The 23,227-nt window shown below is 47.6% G+C and overlaps 1 protein-coding gene across 6 annotated transcripts in view; it reads right to left on the minus strand.

Annotated features, from left to right (window-relative positions):
* Positions 1 to 23,227, minus strand: part of ACTN1 (actinin alpha 1) — a 94,605-nt gene that overhangs the window by 30,933 nt on the left and 40,445 nt on the right. For all 6 annotated transcript variants that reach the window (XM_077122823.1, XM_077122825.1, XM_077122821.1 and 3 more), the window contains exons 2-6: positions 13,106 to 13,225; positions 9,611 to 9,725; positions 3,411 to 3,497; positions 1,090 to 1,177; positions 417 to 495 (exon numbers count right to left, since the gene is read on the minus strand). In XM_077122823.1, the coding sequence (XP_076978938.1) occupies positions 417 to 495; positions 1,090 to 1,177; positions 3,411 to 3,497; positions 9,611 to 9,725; positions 13,106 to 13,225 (489 nt within the window). The remainder of the gene's footprint in view (positions 1 to 416; positions 496 to 1,089; positions 1,178 to 3,410; positions 3,498 to 9,610; positions 9,726 to 13,105; positions 13,226 to 23,227) is intronic.

The raw sequence follows: 23,227 nt of genomic DNA on the forward strand, positions 1-23,227 counted from the left end.
TCACGATGAGGCTGGGATCAAATGCCTCATAAAATGTGCAATATGTTGAACTATGAAAGTAGCCTATACACCTTGCAAAAACTGTAAAAATAGTAAGAACACCACTTATTATTGCATCGTCCTAATAAAATCGAGGCCACGTTCCTGACAGTTTTCCTGTTGGCCTGTGAGTGTCCCCACAGGGACCCATGTATTGTGCATACACGGTAATGACGTAGCTCTAATAGCCAAGGGATGTCCTTGCTTATTCCTGCAAGGGGCTCGGTCTCTGTGGCTAGTCTAAGGACGCCGACACGCCTCAGGCTGGTAAGGCCATGGGCTCTCAGAACAGAGGGCCCAGTCCCGCTCTGTCTATCCATCCAGCAGGGACCACAGGGCCGGGAGCTGGCAGCGGGAGACCAGGCAAGCACACATACCTTTCGCAGCTTCCCGTAGTCGATCAGCTCGGGCCGGTGTCGGTGGATCAAGGCACAGAAGCCGAGGCCGTCCTTCCAGCTGCCCAGGGAAGAGAGAGGATGGGCAAACCCGTGAATGCCTGAACAGGCAGCACAGAGGAGGGACCTCTCAAGGGGCCACGTGGCCTCCATCCCTGCATCCCTTCAACACACTGTCTCTGAGCACCAACTGTGTACAAAGCTCTAAGCAGAGGTCTCTTTATGTCCAGAGATGAATGTATAACTCTTCGGGGCAGGAGTCAGGAGAAGTCAAAATGGGAAGGAACATTCTTTCCTGCCACAATCCCAGGGTCAAGACTTGGTAGAGGGGGTTGGCAAGTTGGGATAAATGTGTTGTGTCTGATCCTACCGAGGCCAGTGGCTGTAGTTTGCTGTGTTCCAAGCCCCAGGTTGGGACTTCACAGATACTTTACCTCGGGAATCTTATCAATAGCCTGAGCCTTAACCAAACATCTATCAGGCAGTAGCCAGGTCCAAGACACTGCTGGGCAATGGGAGGGTTGGGCTTCGATATCTCCTTCCTGAGAACAGCTATGTCTTCTCACAAGGAACTCTGCTCTATCCTGGAGGCCTGGAGGTCCCTCGGGGGGCTGGCCCATCTTCTGCAAGAGCCCCTCAGCCCCTGGCCACTCACCTTATGTGGAAGTTCTGGATGTTGACATTTTTGTAGGGGGCTGTCTTTCTCTGACACCACAAGAGTAGTCCTTCCTTTGCTGAAGTCTCTGTGGGGAAGGGGTGGGCCGAGAGGTCCATGGGCAGGCTCCGTGGAGGGGTGTGGGCACACGGAACCCCCCCCAGGGATCACAAGGCCCATGCTCTTTCAACAGGTGGTCCATGCAGGGGGTCCCTGGGCTCTATCACTGCTGCCCCCAAGGAAAGATGAACACGTGACCATCAAGTCTATTTCCTTGACATCTGTGCTGGTTTGTAATGATGTATGGACCCTAGAAAAGCCATGTTTTAATCCTAATCCCATTTTGTAAAGGCAGTAATTTCTTCTGATCCCTATTCAATGCTGTATGTTTAAGACAGTAACTAGATCACCTCCCCGGAGACGTGATTTAATCAAGAGTGGTTGTTAAGCTGGTTAGGTGATGATATGTCTCCACCCATTGGGGTGGGTCTTGATTAGTTTCTGAAGTCCTATAAAAGAGGAAACATTTTGGAGAATGAAGGAGATTCGGAGAGAGCAAAGCAGAATGACATAGCCACAAGAAGCAGAGTCCACCAGCCAGTGACCTTTGGAAATGAAGAAGGAAAATGCCTCCTGGGGAGCTTCATGAAACAGGAAGCCAGGAGAATAAGCTAGCAGATGACGTTGTGTTCACCATGTGCCCTTCCAGATGAGAGAGGAACCCTGACCGTGTTGGCAATGTGCCCTTCTACTTGAGAGACCTTGAACATCATCAGCCTTCTCGAAGGGCCAGAGTAGCTTTCCCTGGGTGCCTTAGATTGGACATTTCTATAGACTTGCTTTAACTGGGACATTTTCCCAGCCTTAGAACTTTAAACTAGCAACCTATTAAGTTCCCCCTTTTAAAAGCCATTCTGTTTCAGATCTATTGCATTCTGGCAGCTAGCAAACTAGAACAACATCTGAAAAGTTACTTGCATAAGAGGAAAACTAACTAGGGAGTCTTCTGAAACACTAGACACATTATTCTTTTAAATGCTGAGATTCTGGCCCTTTGAAGTTTCATAATATCTCCCACCACCCCCTTCGATTCAGTGAGATGATAGGAATACAAAATAAATTGGCATCCTATGTCAGATTGCCATGTGGCGAGAAAAAGTGAAATCTAAAAAAGTTCAGGAATCTCCAGATAGGAGCTCATGCACCCTGCGGAGTGCACACAGCATCGTGGGAACAAAGCATTATGTCTCCTGTTCATGTTTAGTTTTCATCTGAAAAATAAAGTTTCCTTATGTCTAATACATGGAGTGACACTGGTGCCCCCAGTGCCATTATGTGGGACCGCATATAACATAAGGGAGGCAACTGAGTGGACCGGGGAGCCCCACAGCTCAGAAGGGCTGTGAACTGTACCCCCCACATGAAGTCACTTCCTGGGACCTGCAGGTCACAGCACCTAGGGAAATGGGTTCATATGAAATGATAATATAAGCCAAGCACAGGCAAACAATAAAACAGTGGCAAAGCTAATGCTTCGTTAGCTACCTCATCAGGTAAAAACAACGATGATTTAATGAGAAATCAGCCCAAAATAATCAAAATGACAAGAAGGTCATTGGAAAAGCTGATTCACATTCATTATCATTAATAAGAAGCCTGTCCTAAATGACCACTGTGGGTCTTTTCAAACACTTCAGCCATAAATAGTTATTCCAATAAATAAGCCAAAAATTACTTTGAATAAAAATATTTTGAAGATTTCTGCACCATGAAAAGTTCTCGAAAATTCTTTCATCTCCATCTCATCTTTTTAAAATTTGTTTTATTATGTGTTGTATCACGTGTATAGCAACATGTAAATATAATTTATCGCAATATGAACACAAACATATCCGATATAAAGCTTAAAAACCACTGGAACAAAAGTTTAGCGGGATCACTGCCCTGGACCATGGCTGACAATCGCAAACCTGCGAAGCGGCCCCCAGAGGGAGCTACGGGAGCAAAGTGGGGGCCCTGCATCCCTCCCTACATACCTTCCTAGCTATTTATTTCCCTGCCCTTTCTAATTCACAAGCCAAGAGCCCCTTGGGAAACACTAGGAATAGGGCTACCAATATACTCGCCCACTGTAGTTACCTGGACTTTCCCAATGTGGGGAGTGTCCCTGGGGCCAACACAACTGTGGGAACCAGAGCCCCAGACAGCTCTTACTTCTTTACACAGACTGGAGTGGGGGCAGATATCCTGAAATGGGTAAGGAGCTCAGGACATGGCCCGTAGCCCCGAGATGACACAGAGCAGAAAGAGGAGTGACCTACCTTCCACGGAGATGTCCTGGATGGCAAAGCGAAGGATGATGGTCCAGATCATGCCCAGGGTCATTTTCACATTCCCATCCACAATTTCTACCAGAAAAAGCAGCAGGACACGTGACAATGGGTGGTAGCAGGGACAGACTGAACCGTCCCTGAGCACCCACCAAGCTAGGACTCAAAGATTATGCAGCTCCATTTGCAGAAGGAAAAGATGTTTTTTGTAAAAAAGTGAATGCAATCACATGCCACAGGTATCAGGAGAGAAATCAATTTGGGGCACAGAGGGTGCAGTCAATTCTACTTGGAGAGGGTGGGTACATCAGGAAAGGCAACAGAAAAGGTGTGGAAACATTCATAAAACATGAATGGTGCTCGGCAGGCTGAGAGAGAAGGTGAGGGTGGGTGGAGCCATGGGGCAGGACGGAAGCGGGGTTCTAAGCCAACAAAATGTTCCGGCAGCTCTGCAAGCTGGGGACCTCTAGGCAATCGCAGCTCTCAAAACAGCCACCTACACACCAAAAGCCAGTGAGAAAAACAGAAGCTAATAAACGTCAGGTTTTGTAAACTGCCATCTCAAATGATACCAACTCATTAATCAGCCCCATAATGCCATTAATTAGTCGGGTGTTTACAAAATTTTTGGGAAAATCAACCAACAGCTTCAAAATGAGATCTACAGGGTACCCCACTATGTTGAGGCCAATTTGTACTTTTTAAGACTTTTTTTTAAAAATTTATTTATTAATTAAAAAAATTAAGAACAAACAAAAACATTAACATATAATTCTGTTCTACATGTATATTCAGTAATTCTCAATATCATCACATAGTTGCATATTCATCATTTCTTAGAACATTTGCATCAATTCAGAAAAAGAAATAAAAAGACAACAGAAAAAGAAATAAAACAATAACAGAAAATAAAAGATTATACATACCATACCCCTTACCCTTCACCCTCATTTATCACTGGCATTTCAAACTAAATTTATGTTAACATTTTCCCCCTATTATTTATTTTTATTCCATATGTTCTACTCATTTGTTGACAAGGTAGATAAAAGGAGCATCAGACACAAGATTTTCACAATCACACAGTCACATTGTGACAGCTATATCATTATTCAATCATCCTTGAGAAACATGGCTACTGGAACCTTTTTAAGACTTTTAAATGCAACAAATTCCATTTTCTCTTTTTTTGGTACCAGGCCTAGAGCCAGAGAATTTAAACAAATTAGCCCCGTCTTCAAGGAGCTTAAAAGGCTATTTATGGTTTTGTGGGTTGAAAAGGTGGCATTCAAATGTCAACCCCTTACTCTCACCTACTTCTAGATCAGGAGATGATAACTGGCTCCACTGTAAATGAGGCACTCTCAGTTAAGGGCAAGGCACCCAAAGCATACCTTAATTTTTTCTATCTGTAACAGTCTAGTTTTAGGGGCGGCCAAATTGAACTATGAGAAGAGGAAGCTTCCAGGGAGTCCTTCACCCCTGAGTTCAGGTGCATAGGGTTTATTTCCCACAAAACCTTGTAAGCAAGAGTAGATTTCCATTCAGTAATTTACACTCTGAGATCTTATTTCTTTGCTCAAAGTGAGGGCAAAACTGCCTGCTGCTCTATGACCAACAGGAACATCAAGTGATGCCTGGTCACAGCTGCTTCCTGGGGAGTCGGGATTCTGCTAAATCTGTGTCAGGGTCCTGAGCAAGGTAAGAAAAGCTCCCAGTTTATACATGGGACCTCATGTAACTTCTTGCTAGGGGGAGGTTTAAATGCTCCAGACACCAAAGAGGCACAGACCAGAGTCCAAGGGCTTGTGTCGGAGAGACATAGGGAGCTGTAGCAACATGCAACCAGTTTCGCTAACAGGTCAGGCAGTCAGCATTTTGCAGGACATGTCAGGTTTGGGTGGGGTGGGGGGCAGGGGTGGGGTAGGATCATCTCCTATTAAGAATCATTTTAAAGTTCTGATATCCTAAAAATGCACTTTTGTTTGTGCCGTGCAATGGTTTAACATCTGTAATGTTTAAAGAATTTATATAAAATAAGGACATTTATATAAATAGACATGAATAGACAATTCACAAACCAAGAAATACAAAATAAATGACTCATAAGAATGTTCAAACCCTTTTGTAATCAAAGAAATACCATTTCCCAGATATTAGCAAAATTACACACATGTACACATCTGGATGCTAACAAGGCTGGTGCATGGCAGCTAAGTGCAATTGGCTGACAAAATAGAAATAAAAGTAGAAGTTCTGGGAAATAGCTGGGCAACAGAAAACAAGCATCTTAACGCAACTTTTCTATCTAGGAATCTATCCCTAGCCAACAATCTGAAATGCAGAAAAATGCTTCTCTATAAAAGTGTTTGGTGTGAGGTTATTTATAACAATCCCAAATGGGAAGCTGAGTGAGTGTACACTGTACAAGGAATGACTGAGTAAATCCTCAGACCTCTGGCTCAAAACTCCTTCGTTCAGAATGTTCATGGCCCCTACCTCGCTCAAGAGTCAAAGCCAGTGGCTGGTGAGGCCCCCATGGTTGGCCCGCAGACCCCTTGGAGCCCCTACTCCAGGCCCCCCACCACGACACTCTGGCCTCCCTGCAGCTCCCCTCCCTAGGTAGCCATGTGGCTCACCCCTCACCTCGCCTCTCTCCAATCTCTGCTCATACAACAACTTCTCATCAAGCTCTACCTCAACCATCCACTTCACCTCTGCTTCATTTTTCTCCATCGGACATGTCATATTTGTGTGATTTCTCTCTCTTCCTTCCAGAACATAAGCTCCATGAGGGTAAGGATTTTTTGTGCTTTGCATGCCTGCTTAGAGCTCAGCATGGGCCCTGGCATGGAGAAAGCTCTCCATCAGTATTTGTTGACTGAATGAATGAATAAAAGGAGAACGCTTTACCAGGAGGGTACCCGGGCACAAGGCCACAAGGCTCTCACCCCACCGAGAGCATAAATGGTGCCCACTGCCCTCCAGGACAGGCCCAGATGTGGGACACAGCACAGCTGTGCTCAGAAAAGAGCTTACGAACACAGCCATGAGAATCTTTATAACATGGAAGGCTCGTGGGAAAAAAAAACGTACAGGGTTTCCCAAATGAGGGAAGATCTTCCTCGAGCCTAGAAGAGGCTCTGTGTGGTAATGCAGCTGGACTTTCCAACAAGCATAGAGGTGGGTGTTGGCTGCCACCTGCCCAAGCAGCCCTCCCACACTGCCTCATTCTGTGAAGGCCAAATCCCTCAGCCTCCCACTTGACACTGGCCTTGAGCTTGGTGCCCACAGATGCCCTCCCAGGAGCCCTCCCAGCACTGTGGGAGGCAAGCGGCTTCATTTTTCTGGTCTTTTCTACTTCTCCTCTTTCCATTTCCTAAACCACCACCCGCCCTCCCCCAAGAGATTTTTGCTTACTGAATTCTAATTCATGACAGAAAAGCCATTTCACTCCAGAGGAGCAGCGCATGGGCAAAGAGACTGGGTGTGCTCATTTAACAACCCACGCACCGCCCCAGCCTCAATTCCCACCCGACTCCCCGTCCTGCATATAAGTCTCCCCAAGGTGGTATTCCTTCCCAAATGGGGAATGGTTGGTCCTTTTCCCAGGGACCTCTATGCCTGCAGCAGGAACAGGCAGCTCTATCCCACAGGCAGTTCTCTCTCAGGGGCCTCCTGGAACCCTGGGTCCAAAAGGAGAATTTGAAGCCCACCAATGGGCTGAGTGGCAAAAAGGCGTGATGACAGATTAACACTGCCTGCTGCGGGTGTGGGAAGAGGCAGTGGCATGTGTGTCACATGCCTGCCGTTCTGGTCTACAGCTGGCTACGATGCTATTTACATCCCATGTTTATTTAGAACCTGTTTCTCTCTTCTTCCGATGCCAGGACTGAATCATATGCTGAAGGAATTCAACATGACAGAAACTAGAACCAGGGAGTCACCCCCCCCCCCCACGATGAACATCAGTGATTAGACCTGCCACCCCTTCCACCCCAAGTCAGAGACCACATCAACTCGGGCCACCCAGAGCCATTAACCTTTCCCCGCTCAGAGCGCTCAAAATAAAAAACTCTCTCAGTCCTCTCCCCTGCTTAAATCACAGCCACTTATCCAGGTCAAGTCTCGATTCCGATTCCATCAAGTGTAGACATTCTTGATTCAGGTACTTAGAAGAAAATGGAAGGATCTATCATTATTCTAACCCCTTCTTGATTCATAGACGCTCTTTGCCTCTAGCCTCCATCTGAACACCTTCAGGGACAGAGAACTCAGTACCCTCCCAAAGCACCCATCCCTTTCCCTACCCTTTCCCTAAGGTGCTGCATGTTATCCAGAATCTGTCTGCCCATGGGCTCAACCTTCTGGTCCTGGTTCTACCCTTTAGGGTCAATCAGAGAGTCTCGTCCTTCTACCATGTGATAATATTTCAAAGGTCTGAGGGTCTCTTGACCCCTGTCAGGCCTGGCCCCCAAGGTCAGGATAAGTGGCACCCCAGCCGTCCAGGAGAGCTCATTTCAGGTCACTCACTCCACTGCCTTTATTTTGTAGCTGATAGCAGGAAACCTCATTTCATTAAAAAACAAAAACATAAACCACCCATTTGGTGCCTTCTCTATTTTTCCGACTCAACAGTGCAGCCATCCCAGCTGATTCTGGTGCACAGCTTGAAACAAGGTAGGGGATTTCAAACCAGGAAGCTTCAGCTAAAAGCACTGGCTCCCCGGGGCAGTGAGAAGGTAAGGAATACCTCATATTCAAGAATCCTTTAATAAATCTTTTGGAGAAGATAGGCCTTGTGTTTAAGAAACTGGAAAGCCAAGGCCAGCTAGGGTCAGAGACTTCCCCAGCATGTTAGAGTTTATGCCAGGGTCTGTCTTTCCTCCTCATTCCTCTGCCCTGGCAAGCGTGGCAGACCAGATCTGTCATTTTATAGCCTAGGAAAGTCAGACATGAGGACAAGTGCTCTGGCCTCGGCCCCTGCCAGGCAAGGCAGCAATGCCTGGAAGTGATGGGAAGTTAAACCACAGCTCTGGAGCCCAAACGCCCGGGTTTAATCCTGGCTCTGTCATGTAGAAGCAGTCTCGTTCCAGTACCTAGCTCAACAGCATACCAGTCTCATTTCAGCGAGTTTCCTCAGCCTCAGTTTCCCTCATTGTGAAATGTCGTTGGCAATACCCATCCTACAGGCCCACTGTGAAGGTTGAAGGAAAAAAAAAACATGTGAAGTATCACATCTAGCCAGTCATGGAGGTGGTGATATTCAGTAAATATTATTTTCTTCCACCTCTTCTCCCTTCCTCCTCTTTGGTGCTCAGAGAGTCTTTTTTTTTTCCAAAGCTATTGCCAAATTTTCCTTTCCAAATACCTGGATTTCTGTCTTCTTTTGAAAAACTGGAAGATGTAGCAACATTGTACCTATAGTCCCACACAGCAACAATTGGTTAGATGTATGTAGTGGCTGCACACTTAGAAGGACATGCTCTCTCCAGTTCACCACAGTCTCCACCCAGCCCTATTGCTCACTCCCTGCTCACCTCCCTGCCCCATGGTATCTGAACTTATATCAGACCACCCAAGCGGAATTTTCTTTGGCCTTCAAAGCCTACTAAGTGAAAACCTTTTATGCCAAGTCCTTATTCCTCTATACAGAACAAATCGTTCTTTTCTTCCTATTAAAAGGCAGAGAATGATTTCTTGATCACAAAGCAAACTACCCTGCTTGGTTCAAACATTTACTGAGCATCACTGTGCTCACACGGCCAGGAGATAGGAACCCCAAGATGCAGAAGATATAGCTTCTGCCCTTTGGAGGCTCCCAGCTGAAGGGACTGCTGGGAGATGTAAGGCACTACCTGTCCCTGCTTCAAACATGAGCCTAAAGTCCCCCATAAAGCTTCTTCTGTAAAGAGCCAGATAGTAAATATTTTTGGCTCTGTGACCATTGGAGCACAAAAGCAGCCACTGATGATACATAAACAAACGGGGGTAGGGGGTGAGGATAGGAAGGAGTAAAGGCTGGATGGAAAGTGCAGTTGTTAAATGAAGACCCCCCCTAGATCACCAGGTGGAGGTGCGCGGGGCTCTGCTTCCAAAAGTGCCCAGTGATGTGTCAGCCCAGGAGTCAGGGGCAGAAAGGACCGAGGAAATCAGGCTCCACAGAGCAGCCAGGGGCCGGCCTTACTCACCTTCAGCTCCAATGGACACCAGCTTGACCCCTTTGCTGGCGATGAAGTCCAGAGCCTTGTTGACGTTGGAGATCTTGTGTACCCGCATCTTGCCTCGCTCCGGCTTGGCCAAGCGCTCACCTGATTCGACCAAGAGGGAGCAAAGGGCAGCTGAGATCCTGTTATGCAGGAGCCAGGGATGCTCTCACAGCACGCACATCCAAAGCACATCCTGCTTTCACCCCCTCAGAGAGTGTTCATTAAGCTGTGAATACATGCCAGGCATTGGTGCAGCTCAAAATAGAAAGATCTTTGCCTTCCTGCACTTATAAAGTCCAGTAGAGAAGAGAGACCGTCAATAGAGAAGTACATAAATAAATATATACAATTGAACAAATATCAAAAGTTTCGATGCTCTTACAAAGGAGGAGAGGGGAATAGAAGAAGGAATTGAGACAGTGGTCAGGAAAGGCCTCTGAATAGGCAGCCAGGCAAGGACTGCAGGGAATGACAAGCAAGGCAGCAGGAACAGCACATGCAAAGCCCCTGAACTCCTTCTAGTTCAGATTATTTTGCCCTGAGATGGGGTGTGAGTCACTCTCGAGCATTTCTAAAAAGTTTCCTGGGTGTTTAAATGGGCAATGCCCACAGAGCCTCCATCCCTGATGGGAAGGAACCACACTCTTGTCTTATTACACAGCCTCTCTCGAGTACCCGTGGGTCAGTGCCAAGCCAACTCTCCACTCCTGCTCCTCCCCACCACCCCACCCCCCGCACCTCTCCAGGCCTCCAGTTTCCATGCAGACGCTTCTGTTGCTCAGGCTTCAAAGTCAGAAGCTACAGGAAATGGGTAGAGGAGCTGGTTTTCCGAACACTCCATTATGTGCACTATTATCCCAGAACAGAGGGGTTAAACTGGCATCCAGGACCTCCTAAAACTCTGGGAAAATTTATATATGCAACGCTGGTGTCCACACCTGGCAAAGAGGCCCAAGGCTTCCAGGGTGCCCAAGAGGTCAGAGACTCCAAAAAGCTAAGAACCATCATCTGAGAGCCTGAATCTCAGGACCTTGCATCTGCCATGATCTCCAGACCACCCAGCTGCCATCCCAGCACGCTGAGGGTGGGACTGTGATGCTGGGCCAGGCCCACCCAGTCCGAGCTAGCGCTTCCGCAGCGGGCCTTCCAGCCCCCAGCGCCCTGCCAATTTCTGGAGAAGAGCAGACTTCCTGTCACAGATGGGGTTTGGCCCCTAGCAACCATGGAAGCACAGATGGCTTTTATATTATTAAATTAAGCCTTTCCATCCATGGTTTTCCAAGGCCCTGCCTCTCCAGAACTACGGCAGCTATAAGGTATCCCACCCTACTTTTGTCCAGAGGAGATGCTGCATGGAGGGATGGAAGCAGTGCCACACCCCTCCTGGAAATCTGCTTCTGTTGCACAGGAATTCTCTAACCAAGACAATGGAGGCTTCCTAGGCCTAGAACAGCGGCTCTCAGACTTCACCCAGCTCCAAAATCTCCAAAAAAAATGGAGAAACTTAACTGTAAGTGCCCACCCCCTTCTCCTCCCCTCAAGTTTCTGAGTGAGGAGGTCTGAGGCGGGGTCTGGAAATTTACATTTTGAGCAAGCAGCCCGGCTGGTTCTGCTGTGGGTCCCCCAAGGCCCACACTTTGAAAACCTCTATAGACAGCACCCCATCCAGCTCCAGCGACGCTTTAAAGGAAGAAAAGGCAACACCTCACTAACTAGGTCTTCCCCAGCCCAGAGACAGAGACGAACCTGCTGCACAGAAGTACATGGATTCCCCTTGGGAATCCAGCCCATTCAGTGGGAATGCGCTGCGGGTGATCCAGAGAAACGCAGCTCCACGCGTCCGACATTCCAACATTGCTGAGCACTGCCTATCGGCCAGCCTCAGCGGGAAGCACATGGGACACAGAGCTGCGACAGCCCCTGCCCAAAGTGCTCAGTGTGGAGGGGGAGAGAAAACACGTGAGTCAAGCGTGATGATACCACATGATAAATGGCACGAGAGGAATTAGTGAGGTGTTATAGGAGTTCAGCAGAGGGTAGCCAACTCAGATTTGGGGTGGGGAGGTCTGGGAAGCCTTCCAGAAGGAAACCCTTGAGCTGAGTTGAAGGATGAAAAAAAGTAATGCCAAGTTAAAAAAAAAAAAAAAAAAAAAACGAAAACAAAAAAAACAATGGGGTATTGTAGAAGAAGGTAGGGGAGGGCATTCTAGAAGGCAGAGATTGTGCAAAGGTACAGAGGTCAGAGGAAGGCACATGATCTGGGGACTATTGCATGTCTCTTGGTTTGGCAGGGATCTGATATTTTCTGGGGAAGTGTTAGTTGGAAACAAAGCAGATGCCAGCTCACAAAGCATTGGCAAACCATGCTAAGGAGTTGGGACTGAGTGCTCAAAGCTCTGAGAAGGCACTACAGGGTTTTCAGCAGGGAATAGCATGACCGTATTTGGGTTGTCAAACAATCACTCCAGCTGCAGTATTGAGGATGGACTACAACGGAAAGAGAGGAGCTGGGAGGAGGGTGAGAGGCCTTTGTGGTATCATCTAGGTGAGAGCTGACAAAGGCCTGCACTGATGCCACGGTTTATAGAAAAAAGAAATAGAATGTACCAGACCTGAATGCCAAGCTAGAAAGTGGAGCGAGGAAGAGCAAAGATGATTCCTAGATTAGGAATAGGAGACTGGATGGACAGTGGTACCATTTATCAAGAAGAAGATAAAGGCTACAGGAGGAAAAGGAGGTTTGCTTGAGCCAGGAGTGGTGAGTAGTTTTGACATGTCAAGTTTGAATAGAGAAGCCCAAGAGTCAGTATTTAAGAGGGAGCTTATGGGAGAGGTCTGGATTGAGACTAAGTCTGGGACTCACCGTATCAAGGAGGAAGGAAAAATGAAGAAAGTAACTAAGATTGCCCAGTGTAAAAACCAAGGCTAGAATCTTGAGAATCATCAACTTTTAAGGGACAGTGGAGAAGGATATCTGCAAAGAAAACTGAGATGTGCATTCAAGTGGAGCATATCCAAATCCCTAGTTGTAGACTGGATAAGGGCCTGGGATTATTTCAGTTTAGGTAGGCAGTAGTGGAGCCAAGGTTTACTAAGTCACCTGTGACTGAGTTCTTGACTATAGAATTCTAGCACCTTAGATGACAAGGGACCTCAGACCTCCATGACCATCTCAAATCCCTTCCTTTTGCAAAGGAGAATGTGGAGGCAGAAAGGCAAAGTGACTTGTCCAAGGACACACGGATGGCCAGCAGCAGAGCCTGGAACGAGCCCGAGTTTCCTGGTCTGAGTAATCTATGTCATCCTCAATTCCTTCAAATGACCCAAAGCCAGCCAGAGCCAAGGACTCAGAGCAGAAGCAGAGGTATCAAGGCAGCAATCTCAACGTTGCAGAACCCAGCAGGCAGCTCCTTATCCTGGGCCAGGGGTTCACTTAGCATCACTTCTGCCCTGGGAGTCCCACAGTCAATGGTTCACCTCACCTGAGATGACCTCCAGCAGCAGCATGAGCTTCAGGCCATCCCGGAAGTCCTCCTCAATGTTCTCGATCTGCGTGCCTGCCTTCCGGAGGTGGGAGTTGCACCACGCCGTGAATGTCTGCACAAGGGAAAGAAGAGCGAGTGTTCAGTCTCTCCCCAAGTCACATGGGCAGCGGCCCCCAACGAGGGCCTCGATGGGTCCCCAGAACCTTCCTGCCTCAGGCCGCTTTTCCAGCTGTTCTGCACAGCACATGGACAGACTGGTGTGGTCATCTCAATGGACAACACATCTAATGGGTCCTGAGGAGGTAGGAAACCCACTCAGTAGGGCCCATAAATGCTCAAGACTGACATTCAGTTCACCCAAAGTCAGGGTCAGTCTACTCTCCTCCACCTGTCCTGCAGAGTCCCCAGGGTGAGCGTATTTACTCATCATAATAGGAGCAGCCACAGTAGAAACAATCCTCCTCCTAGGAAAGGTCACCAGACTCATGACCACCTACCACTTCCTCCTGCCCTGTGGAACTCCAAAGTGCAGTGGGCAGGGGTTGGGAGGAATAGCACACAAGTGATTATGAGGGGTGAAGAAATGGATGCTAAGGCTTATGAGCAAGTGTTGAAGAGCCTGAGACCAAGAAGAAGGGGGAGCAGAGAGATGGGGAGATATCGATCCACATAAGTAGGGAGCTGTGACACTCCCCCACCCCCCATAACTTTGGGCCTCATCTTTCAGTCATTTTCACTAGGAACTTAACCAGTACAAGAAAACCTCTCTCTCCCTGCAAACACCTGCATTCTGTATGTAGCCCACTCCCATGATAAATAGAATAGGGGTGTATATGTCTTTATGTCAAAGCTTTGGGAAGACAGGCACATAGATTGGAAGTGGGCAGGGTGCATATATTGCTTCCTCAGCCTGGAATGTTCTTTACATCTTGCTTGACTAATTCACATTCATCCTTCAATGTTGGGCTATAACATCACCTCCTCCAGGAAGGCTTCCTGACAATCCCCTGCCATGTCTAGGCTGAATGCATGAAACCGAAGCACTTTGCACTAAACCCATCATTGCCCATATCCCACTGCATGAGGATTACCTGGCCCACTGTTGGCCCCACCAGCTCTCTCCCTTTTCCCCCATCCCTTTCTCCACTTGAGAGCTCCTGAAGGCAGGGACTTAAGGTTTGCTTTCATCTCCCTAGAGCCCAGGCAAAGAGTCAGGGATATAGCAATGAAGAGAACAGCAAATAATCCCCACCCTTGCGTGATCGGCTTTCTAGCAGCTGTAAAAATGTGGTGATTAAGCGGAGGTGTAAGTGAGGTCCCAGGAAACTCAACTCACACCTTATGGGTGATATGAGGGTAGGGGCACAATGGAACAAACAGCACTCTTAGGGTCCCTCTGGAAGCAGAGGATGCCTCAGAAGAAAAGGATGCAGCATGTAAGGAAGGTCGGGTATTGATTGGGGACCCCTTCTTCTAGCAGTAGCATTGCAAACCTGATACTTAGCTTTTATTTTCATCTCATAGCTTTTTTGTTGTTGTAAAACAATATTTAAAAATTTAAACATTTTAAGATAAGTATTTTATGTTTTGCATATTCCCTCCCAGAGATTGTCTGTCCACATTTGCATTTGCATCCAGGGGTCATCACATTGTACCTTCACAGTGGGAGGGGGTGTCTTTTCTTCATTTACTACCACCTAGCTTGCCCTCATCACACCTTTTAGGCCCACACTCAACCAGGGTTTTCTACTGACCCCAGGGGCATGGGGACAGTCCCAGCGATGCAGACGGACTCCTTGAGGTCCGAGGTGGCCAGCCTCGGGTGGGAAGCGCCTGGCATCACGTAGAGGCTGTTTTACTATTTACTGCCCAGCCGTGAAGGGTGGTTGGCGGCAAGAAGAAGGAAGAAGGGGCTGCTTTTGTAAAAGCTTTTGAAAGAGGAAAAGTACTGTTGAAAGCAGCCAGCCTCACTTCCTGGGGAAGCCGGGCTTCGAGCCCTGGGAGGCAAAAACACACCTGTGTTTGTTCAAGGCTCACACACAAAGCCCTGCTGGTTCGGGGGTCATGGTGGAAACCGAGCTTTGTTAAAAGCCCCAGTCCCTCCTGTGTGATTGTGAAAACGTTGTGTCTGATGCTCCCTTTTTATCTACCTTGTCAACAGACGAGTTGAACATATAGAATAAAAAAAAATAATAGGGGGAACAAATGTTAAAATAAATTTAGTTCGAAATGCTAGTGATCAATGAAAGCGAGGGGTAAGGGGTATGGTAGGTATGATCTTTTTTTTTTTCTGTTTTCGTTTTATTTCTTTTTCTGCTGTCTTTTTTTAATTTCTTTTTCTGAATCGATGCAAATGGTCTACGAAATGATGAACATGCAACTAAGTGATGATATTGTGAATTACTGATTATATATGTAGAACGGAATGATCACATGTTAATGTTTTAGTATGTTTGTTGTTAATTTTGTTTTTAATTAATAAATAAATACATTTAAAAAAAAAAAGCCCCAGTCCCTCGTCTCCGGCCCCCACAGCAGGTTACTGCCTCAGATGCCAAAGAGGGGCCCCCAGCCCCTCCCCAACAGGAAAAGGACCTTTCCCCAGCAAGCAGCACCTACCACGAAGCTCAGGCCAAAGCAGGAGCAGGTGGAGGTGACAAAGAGACTGAGAACATGTACTGTGGGGTCGGCCAGCTCTGGTTTGGTTCCCAGGTCCGCTGTTGACTAGCGTGTGACCTGCAAATCAACCTCCCTACGCTCCAGTTTCCTTAACAGCAAAATGGGGATAGGAAAGCACTTCATAAAAATCAGGACTCATTTAGGAAGGGCTCAGAAGGGCTGAGGAGGAAGCCTCGTGGTCCCTCTACACCCACCGGCAGCTCCTCCCTGCCTCCAGCCCCCCACCGCCTGCCCTGAGCTCTCGCCCCTCAAAGCTCCAGTCCTCTGCTTCTCAGATGACAACTGGTTTGTCTGAAGAACTTGTTTTGAATGACTGCCGATGTGTTCATGGGAGAGAGTTGGAAAGGTGCTGTGGGGGGTGGGCAGCTGTGCTGGTGGCAGTGGCCTTGGGGGGCCCCGGCTGGGGGCACTGGCACACATGGGTGGGGAGAGCTCAGTGGAGGCAGCACAGGCCCTCCGTGCACACCACGCCCCCACGTTCTCTCCCCGGGCACAGGGCAGGCCTGCTGGGGAGGCTCGGGCTCTGGTTCTCACCCCCTCCCCACTATGACAAAAAGGGGGTACCTGCCCCTTAACATGGCCCTAAGGGTCCAGCAAGACCCATGCCGCTGGCCTGGGTGTCCAGTGCAGTGGGCAGCTGTCTACCCAAGGTTTTGGCCCAGCTACATTGAAATAAAGGGTATAGGCCTCATTTTTTGCCTCAATCCCACCCAGGCTTGTCCTTATCTGACCTTTTTCTTGCTCTAAAAGCCTCATCCTGGTCACCCTCCTCAGGCCACACTCAGGATCACAGGCTAAGAAGGCAGGAGGAGATAATGGGCCTTCAATGGGCCCACTCTCTTTCAGAAATGGCCTCAGGGATGATGAGGGGTCTCAGAAAGAGTCTTTGGGGTCAAAGTCCATGCTGGAAAGAGCTTGCGGGGCTGCGGCTCTTTCCTTTCTCAGCAGCCCCTCCCACCCTTCGCGCACCGCCAGCCAGGCTGCACAGCCTCACCCAGGACCCTGGACAGAGAGAGAGCAGCTGGGAGAAAAAAAGGACACCCTGCTGAAGCTCTTGCTGAACCTGAAGCATCTCCCCATGTCTAATCTGGAATAAAGGTAATTTTAGTGGCAAAGAGTATAATTCTCCAGTGCTACAGTGCAGACTTCCAAATGGGCCAGGCCAGTTCCAACAGGGGGCTTGAGGCCAGGCTGGGGTCCATGGAGTGGGCATGGAAAGAAGCACCTTTGTCTACCATCTCCGTGGGCCTCACAGTCTTGCTGTCCCAGATTCCTCAAACATCTTTCCATTATTTTCTTAATAAGCACCATGACGATATATTTCCTTTAAAGTGTGCTGAAAAGCCATATAGCTTTTGAGAACAGGCTCTTCCTGCTCCCTAGCTCCGAGGCACTAGCCACACAGGCCTCTTTGTGCCTCACTTTTCTCATCTGTAAAATGGGGACAACAGCATCTATCAGGTAGGGCTGTAATGAAGATTAGATAAAATAATATTAATATATTAATACTGCTAGTTTATATTAGTAACAAAATATAACATTAATGTGTCTGAAATATAGTAAGTCCACAAGAAGCAGTTGTTACCACCACTATTATTGTGTAAGTTTTGGATTCTGAAAGGATGTCTGAGTAATCATACCCAGCAAAGATTTGGGGTGTAGAGGATTATCCCATAATCATGAGTCAGGGACTGAGCTTTAAAGTCAAGCAGCATTCAGAGCCTTGGGCTTGGAGAATTAGGGGGCTGGTAAAATGCCAGAGGCTGGGGCATGGGAGGGTCACAGGGCTTACTCAGGTTCACTCAACAGAGCAACAATTCATGAGACTAGAAGGACTCAGTCCCTCTAAAGAGGAGTGAATGCCCAGCTCCATCAATGGCCAGTCCAGTGACCATGGCCAAGAGACTTAACACTGGCTCTGCCTCAATGTATCCACCTGTAAAATGGGGGTGATAATTGCACCTATCCCATGGAGTTATTGGAGGATTTAATGAGACAATCCACTTAGAGCAATGAAGAGAGCCTGAAACATAATGACTGCTCAGTAATCACCTATTATTACTATCACAGCAATAAAACCATTACAGCTCAGTGGAAAAAGTATGAGTCTACACCTAGCATGCCATACAACCCTGCAAATTAGAGAGTTATAATTATTATTTTACTGTTGTCCACGCTATGAAATACATTTCATCAGAGAATTTTAGAGCCAGAAGAGACCTTAGCCATCACCAAGGTCAAACCCTTACTTTATAACAGTGGGCCAGAGAGGGCAAATTACTTTCCCAGGCCACACAGCTGGATATTTTCACATCTAGACCCAGAACTCAGGCTCCCGACTCCCAGCTCCATGAATTTTCTGGGGGACATAGGCTTCAGGTACAGATAAGGGTGGGAAGCTGGAAGGTAGAGGCAAAACCAAAGCTGAGATTCTAAATGACCAGAAGGGTGGGCTGAATCTCATGGGTATCATAGAAAGGGGATCACTGTGACTGGATGAAAATTGGGTAGTTCCGGGCAAGAATCTGAGTTAACGGAACATCAGTAGAGTTGGCCATGGGAGAGGCAGGCAGGTCATTGTCAAGAAGTAGGAGACCATTCCAGATGATGAGCAGATCAGAAACATGCCTTTGAAGTATCAACTCCAGGTACTGGGCCTCTGACCTAGAGAAGAGGTGGCTCAGGTGCCCGCCCCTGTGGATGAGCGAATCAACTTGCTGCTGGCAGCCGGAGGGCAGAATGAGGCAGTGGCACAACCCAAAGGTGAGGGGCATGGGTTCTAGAGTCTGGATCCAGGCCCAGCTCAGCCCTGGTGTGACCTTGAGCAAGTGATTTCACTTCTCTAACCCTTAACTTCCACATCTGTAAAATGGGAACAATCATAGAATCTACTTGAGAAGGTTGTAAGGATTCAAAGCAATAACACATGGGAAATGCTGAGCACAATCCCCCAGACAAGGCTCAGTAAATGGTAGCCACTACTACCAGGACAGAGGACAGGACAGGGCAGGGAAGATTAGAGTTCAATATAATAAAGAATAGACCAAAACTGGATGCACAGTGAGTTACCTGCACCAAAGGTACATGCTTGTTGGGGTACTCGGGAATGGATTCTAATTCTAGGAGAGCCTGAGGCAGCCCTTAAAATGTTGGTTTAGAATCATGTTTGAGGAGTTCAGTTAGAGCAAGAGAGAGAGTCACACATTTATATGTCTAAGAAGGATTCCTCAACTTCAGCACTGCTGACATCTGGGCCAGGTAATTCTCTGTTCTGGGGGGCTGTCCTGTAAAGTGTAGGACATTTAGCAGCACCCTTGGACTCTAACCATTAGATGCAGTAGCAACACCTCCCATCCCCAGGTGTGACAACCAGAAATTACCCCATGGAGCCCTATTCTAGAGGAAACAAACATATATGCTATAAGTAATCACAATAGCAACTAACATTTATTGAGCACTTGCTATGTGCTACATCCTCTTCTAAAGTGGTTTACTTCCCTTAACACGTTTGCATATTCACAACACTTTGAGACAGGTACTATTGATTTCCCTATTTTTCAGATAAAGTTTTTGAGAATCCCCATTGTTAGAAGGGGTACAATGACAAAGGACCTAACACACCGCTGTAAGCAGGAGATCCCGAAAACAACCTGCCAAGGTGAACTCATTCCAACAATGCAAGCTAAAAAGGGCACATAAACCCCTAGCCCTATTCTGGAGCTCTATCCGGACAAGGAATGTTAAATAAAGAAAAGGATGTGAGCATGAAGATGTTCTTGCCAGCACTATTTGAAGGTAAAAAAATCAGAAATAGCCCAAAATTATACCAATAAGGCAACAGTTAAGTAAATCATGGTTCATTCTTTTAATGGAATATTACATAGCCAAAATGAAAGGTCCAGAAACTATACATTGCTATGGAAAAATGCTTACATATTTTAAAAAGCATGATACAAAATTGCAGGTCTACAATTATGTAAGTAATCACAAAAATAGAAGAAAAAAAAAAAGACCAAAATAAAACACATCAAAATGCAAACAGTGCTTCCTATAACTGAATCGATGACTTTATTTCTCCCTTACTTTGCCCAGTTGTCTGTGAACATGGTTGGTTTTAATGAACTGCTTCCCTCCCTCTTCTCCCTGTTAGCACTCTCCTTTTTCAATGTTTACTCGCCTAGTGCATAAGTCCACTCTTGGCTGACCTCACCAGAGAAGCCTCCGGTGACAAAGGTGTTTTTTCTACTGGCTGTGCAGCAGGCTAAACCAGATGTCCCACCTGCAGTCAAATGAGGTGACTGTGCAGTGAGTGGTGGGGCAGAGGTGTCACCTCACCGGCTACTAGACCAGGCCCTCATGTGCTGACCACAACCCTCCCAGGACATCCTCCCACTCCCCGGCGTCATGGATGCTTAACTTCAGCCACGGTTCTCTCCAGGGGAGTTATTGTTCAGGCAGATCAGGAAGCCTGGGCCCGGTCCTGGCTCGGCTAAGCATGCATGCAACTTCAGATAAGTCCCCTCAACCTCCCCCTGCTCCTCACAGGCTAGAGCCCAGCAACTCTTCCCATCATAAAGCACCTAATTAAAAGACACAATCAGAGCACCCAGTGGAACATCATCTGTTCCTATGTAGGCTCTATTCTGACGGGTGGCTCTGCTCTTTGTCAGAGAAGGCCAATTGCTTCCACAGGGCCGGTGCATCTTGGTGATCAAAGCGTGGCCAGTGTTTCATTCTCAATAGGGTCAGCTCCATTCTTCACAGTTGTCAAGAGGTGGAAGCAACCCAGCGTCCATCAACAGATGAATGGATAAACAAAATATGGTATATGCAAACAATGGGATATTATTCAGCCACAGAAAGAATGAAGTTTTGGTACATGTGACAAAATAGATGAGCCCTGAAGGCGTTATGCTAAGCCAGTTACGAAAGGACAAGTATTGTACGAGTCCACTTACATGAAATATCCAGAATAGGCAAATCTACAGGGACAGAAAGTAGATTTGAGGTTACAGGGGTTGGGAGAAGGGACAGAAAGTAGATTTGAGGTTATGGGGGTTGGGAGAAGAGGGGAAGGGGAGCCAATGCATAATGGGCACAGAGTTTCTGTTTGAGGTGATGAAAAAGTTTTGGTAATGGAGGGTGGTGATGGTGGTACAACACAGTAAATGCAATTAATGCCACTGAATTGTACACTTAAAAATGGCAAAAATTTTTAGACATATAATAATAAAATATATTTTTAAAGAGACTGCCAGTTCCCACCCCTCAAAACCAGACCCCTGTATTAGTCTACTGGGCAGTCCATTAAGGCTTCATGCCAGCATGCCCCTGGGAGGGATGCAAGGACTGGGTGGGGGCGTGGGGCGCAGTGGATTCTCCAGGGGGAGGGGCATTGGCTTTTCATTGAATACGCTTTTGTTTCTTTTGAATATTGTACTGTGTTTAATCATTACCTATTTTTAAAAATTAACTATGCAAATGTAAGAAAAGTCTGGAAGTACATACATTGAATTGTTACATCAGACTTCTGGGATAGGACAGAGGGGACTTCCCATTTCTCTGAGATTACAGGGTGGGGTTGAGGGTTTGGAGCTTAGTATTCATGTATCAGAAGGAAGAAAAAAACCATGTTTCCAAAATAAAAAGGAACAAGAGCAAGACAAAAAAGGGACACATTATATTTTAAATAAATGTGTGAAAGAATTAGCAAGAGAATCAATAAGATACATAGGGAAAAGGTCTTAAGGTGTAAAATAAGTCTTAGATAATATGGAGCAAGGACAAGGACATGAGTTTAAACCAGCAGTCACGCATACATCTATACCAACAGTGAGAGGACAAACTACCTGTTGGGAAAGATGAGGCGATGCTCCCCCTAGCCAAGGGGCCCCAGAAAACCCCCAAACAAGCTCCTAAGCCTGTTCCCGGCAGTGCAGGCTTCCGGAGTACTGCACAAAGCCGGTCTCTTGTTGCGTGGGCTTCTCTTTCCTGGAGCAGAGCAACCAGGAGCCTAGCCTAGGCTCGTCAAGTCCAAAAGGAACCCACCAGGTCCCCCACAGCCCAACACCCCTCTCGGCGAGCACCCCGTGCCCGAGGCAGCCTGCTCTGCCGTCGCTGGCTGCTGAACGGGAGCCCCAGCCACGGCCCTGGAGCGGGCTGGGCAAACAAGTGTGGCAGGGTTGAGTTCTCTGCAGCATCCGCCGACACGGAGGAGGCCACTGCCCAGCAGCCAGGATTGTTCTCTCTCCCTCGGGCCGCCCTTAAGGCCATCTGACACCCCTACGTGGGGCCAGCCTGGCCAGGACGCCCGGCACAGGGTGGTTTGTCTAAGCAAAGACCTGCCCACAAGTTATCGCAGATGCCGAGCTTTCTGGTAAGGTAAACAAGAATATCTGGTTAACTTATCAAGAGCTGACTGCCAGCCTTTCAAAGCAGCCTGTCAGCTGGTTCACTCACAAATGTAAAGCAGGAGCCTCAGAACATTTCCACCCAGATCTGCTTTCTTTCCACCCACCTAGGAGTGGTTGCTGAAAAAGCCGAGCACCGCCAGGCCATTTCCTTGGCTTGGAAGCTTCCCCCCACGTCACGTGAATCCTGGGGTCCTGGAAACTCAGAGCCCAGGCTGCGGGGGCTGGTGGGGGGCTGGGGGAGGGGAGGCAGACAGACCCAACCTTCCAACCCAACCTAACCCCCTCATAGACCCTCTTATTTACAGATAAGGATCCTTATCTGTAAAATGGGGATAGCAAACCTACAGCCGCACGGAACTGGAGAGGAACAAATCAGACCACACATATTTAAAGGTTTAGTTGGGTGCTGTGTCTACAGCAGATGCTGAATGAACGTTCATCCAGCTGGCCTTTGCCACTCACTGGCTGTGACCTCAATTAACCCGTCTAAGCCTCATCGGCCTCATCTGACAAATGGGGATAAATAACATCACTGCTTTGCACGGCTGTTGTCCAGATCCAGATAATGGAGCAAAACAGCAAGCAGATGCCCCGGATAGAGCAGAAACCCAATAAACACTGCTGTCCTAATACTCTCACTTCCATCTCCTTACTATTTAATCCGAGTTAATCATTCACAGAGCTCATCATGTTGGAAAGAAAGAGATCCTGTTATTTCTTCTATTTTTTTTGCTGCTGATTAGGAAACGCTGAAACCAGCCTCCCGGTCAGGGAGAGGGCCTGGGGTTGGAGGATTGCACTTCCTGCTTTGTGCAAGTCCACAGGCCATTGTAGAAAGCACAGCACCGGACACCAGAGGGTCATCAGGGCCAAGGCTGGGGGTGTGTTTGACCTCACGAAATCCCCTGGCTGGAGAGGGGGCGCAGGCCTCTTGAAGGCAGCCTGGGTGGCTCAGAGGCCTTCCTGCTCTATGCTGGTGGCAATTAGGAGCTCCTCAAGAATTCAGAGCTGTTTCAAAAGTC

This window comes from Tamandua tetradactyla, chromosome 12 (genome assembly GCF_023851605.1).
Source record: "Tamandua tetradactyla isolate mTamTet1 chromosome 12, mTamTet1.pri, whole genome shotgun sequence".
NCBI lineage: Eukaryota > Metazoa > Chordata > Mammalia > Pilosa > Myrmecophagidae > Tamandua > Tamandua tetradactyla.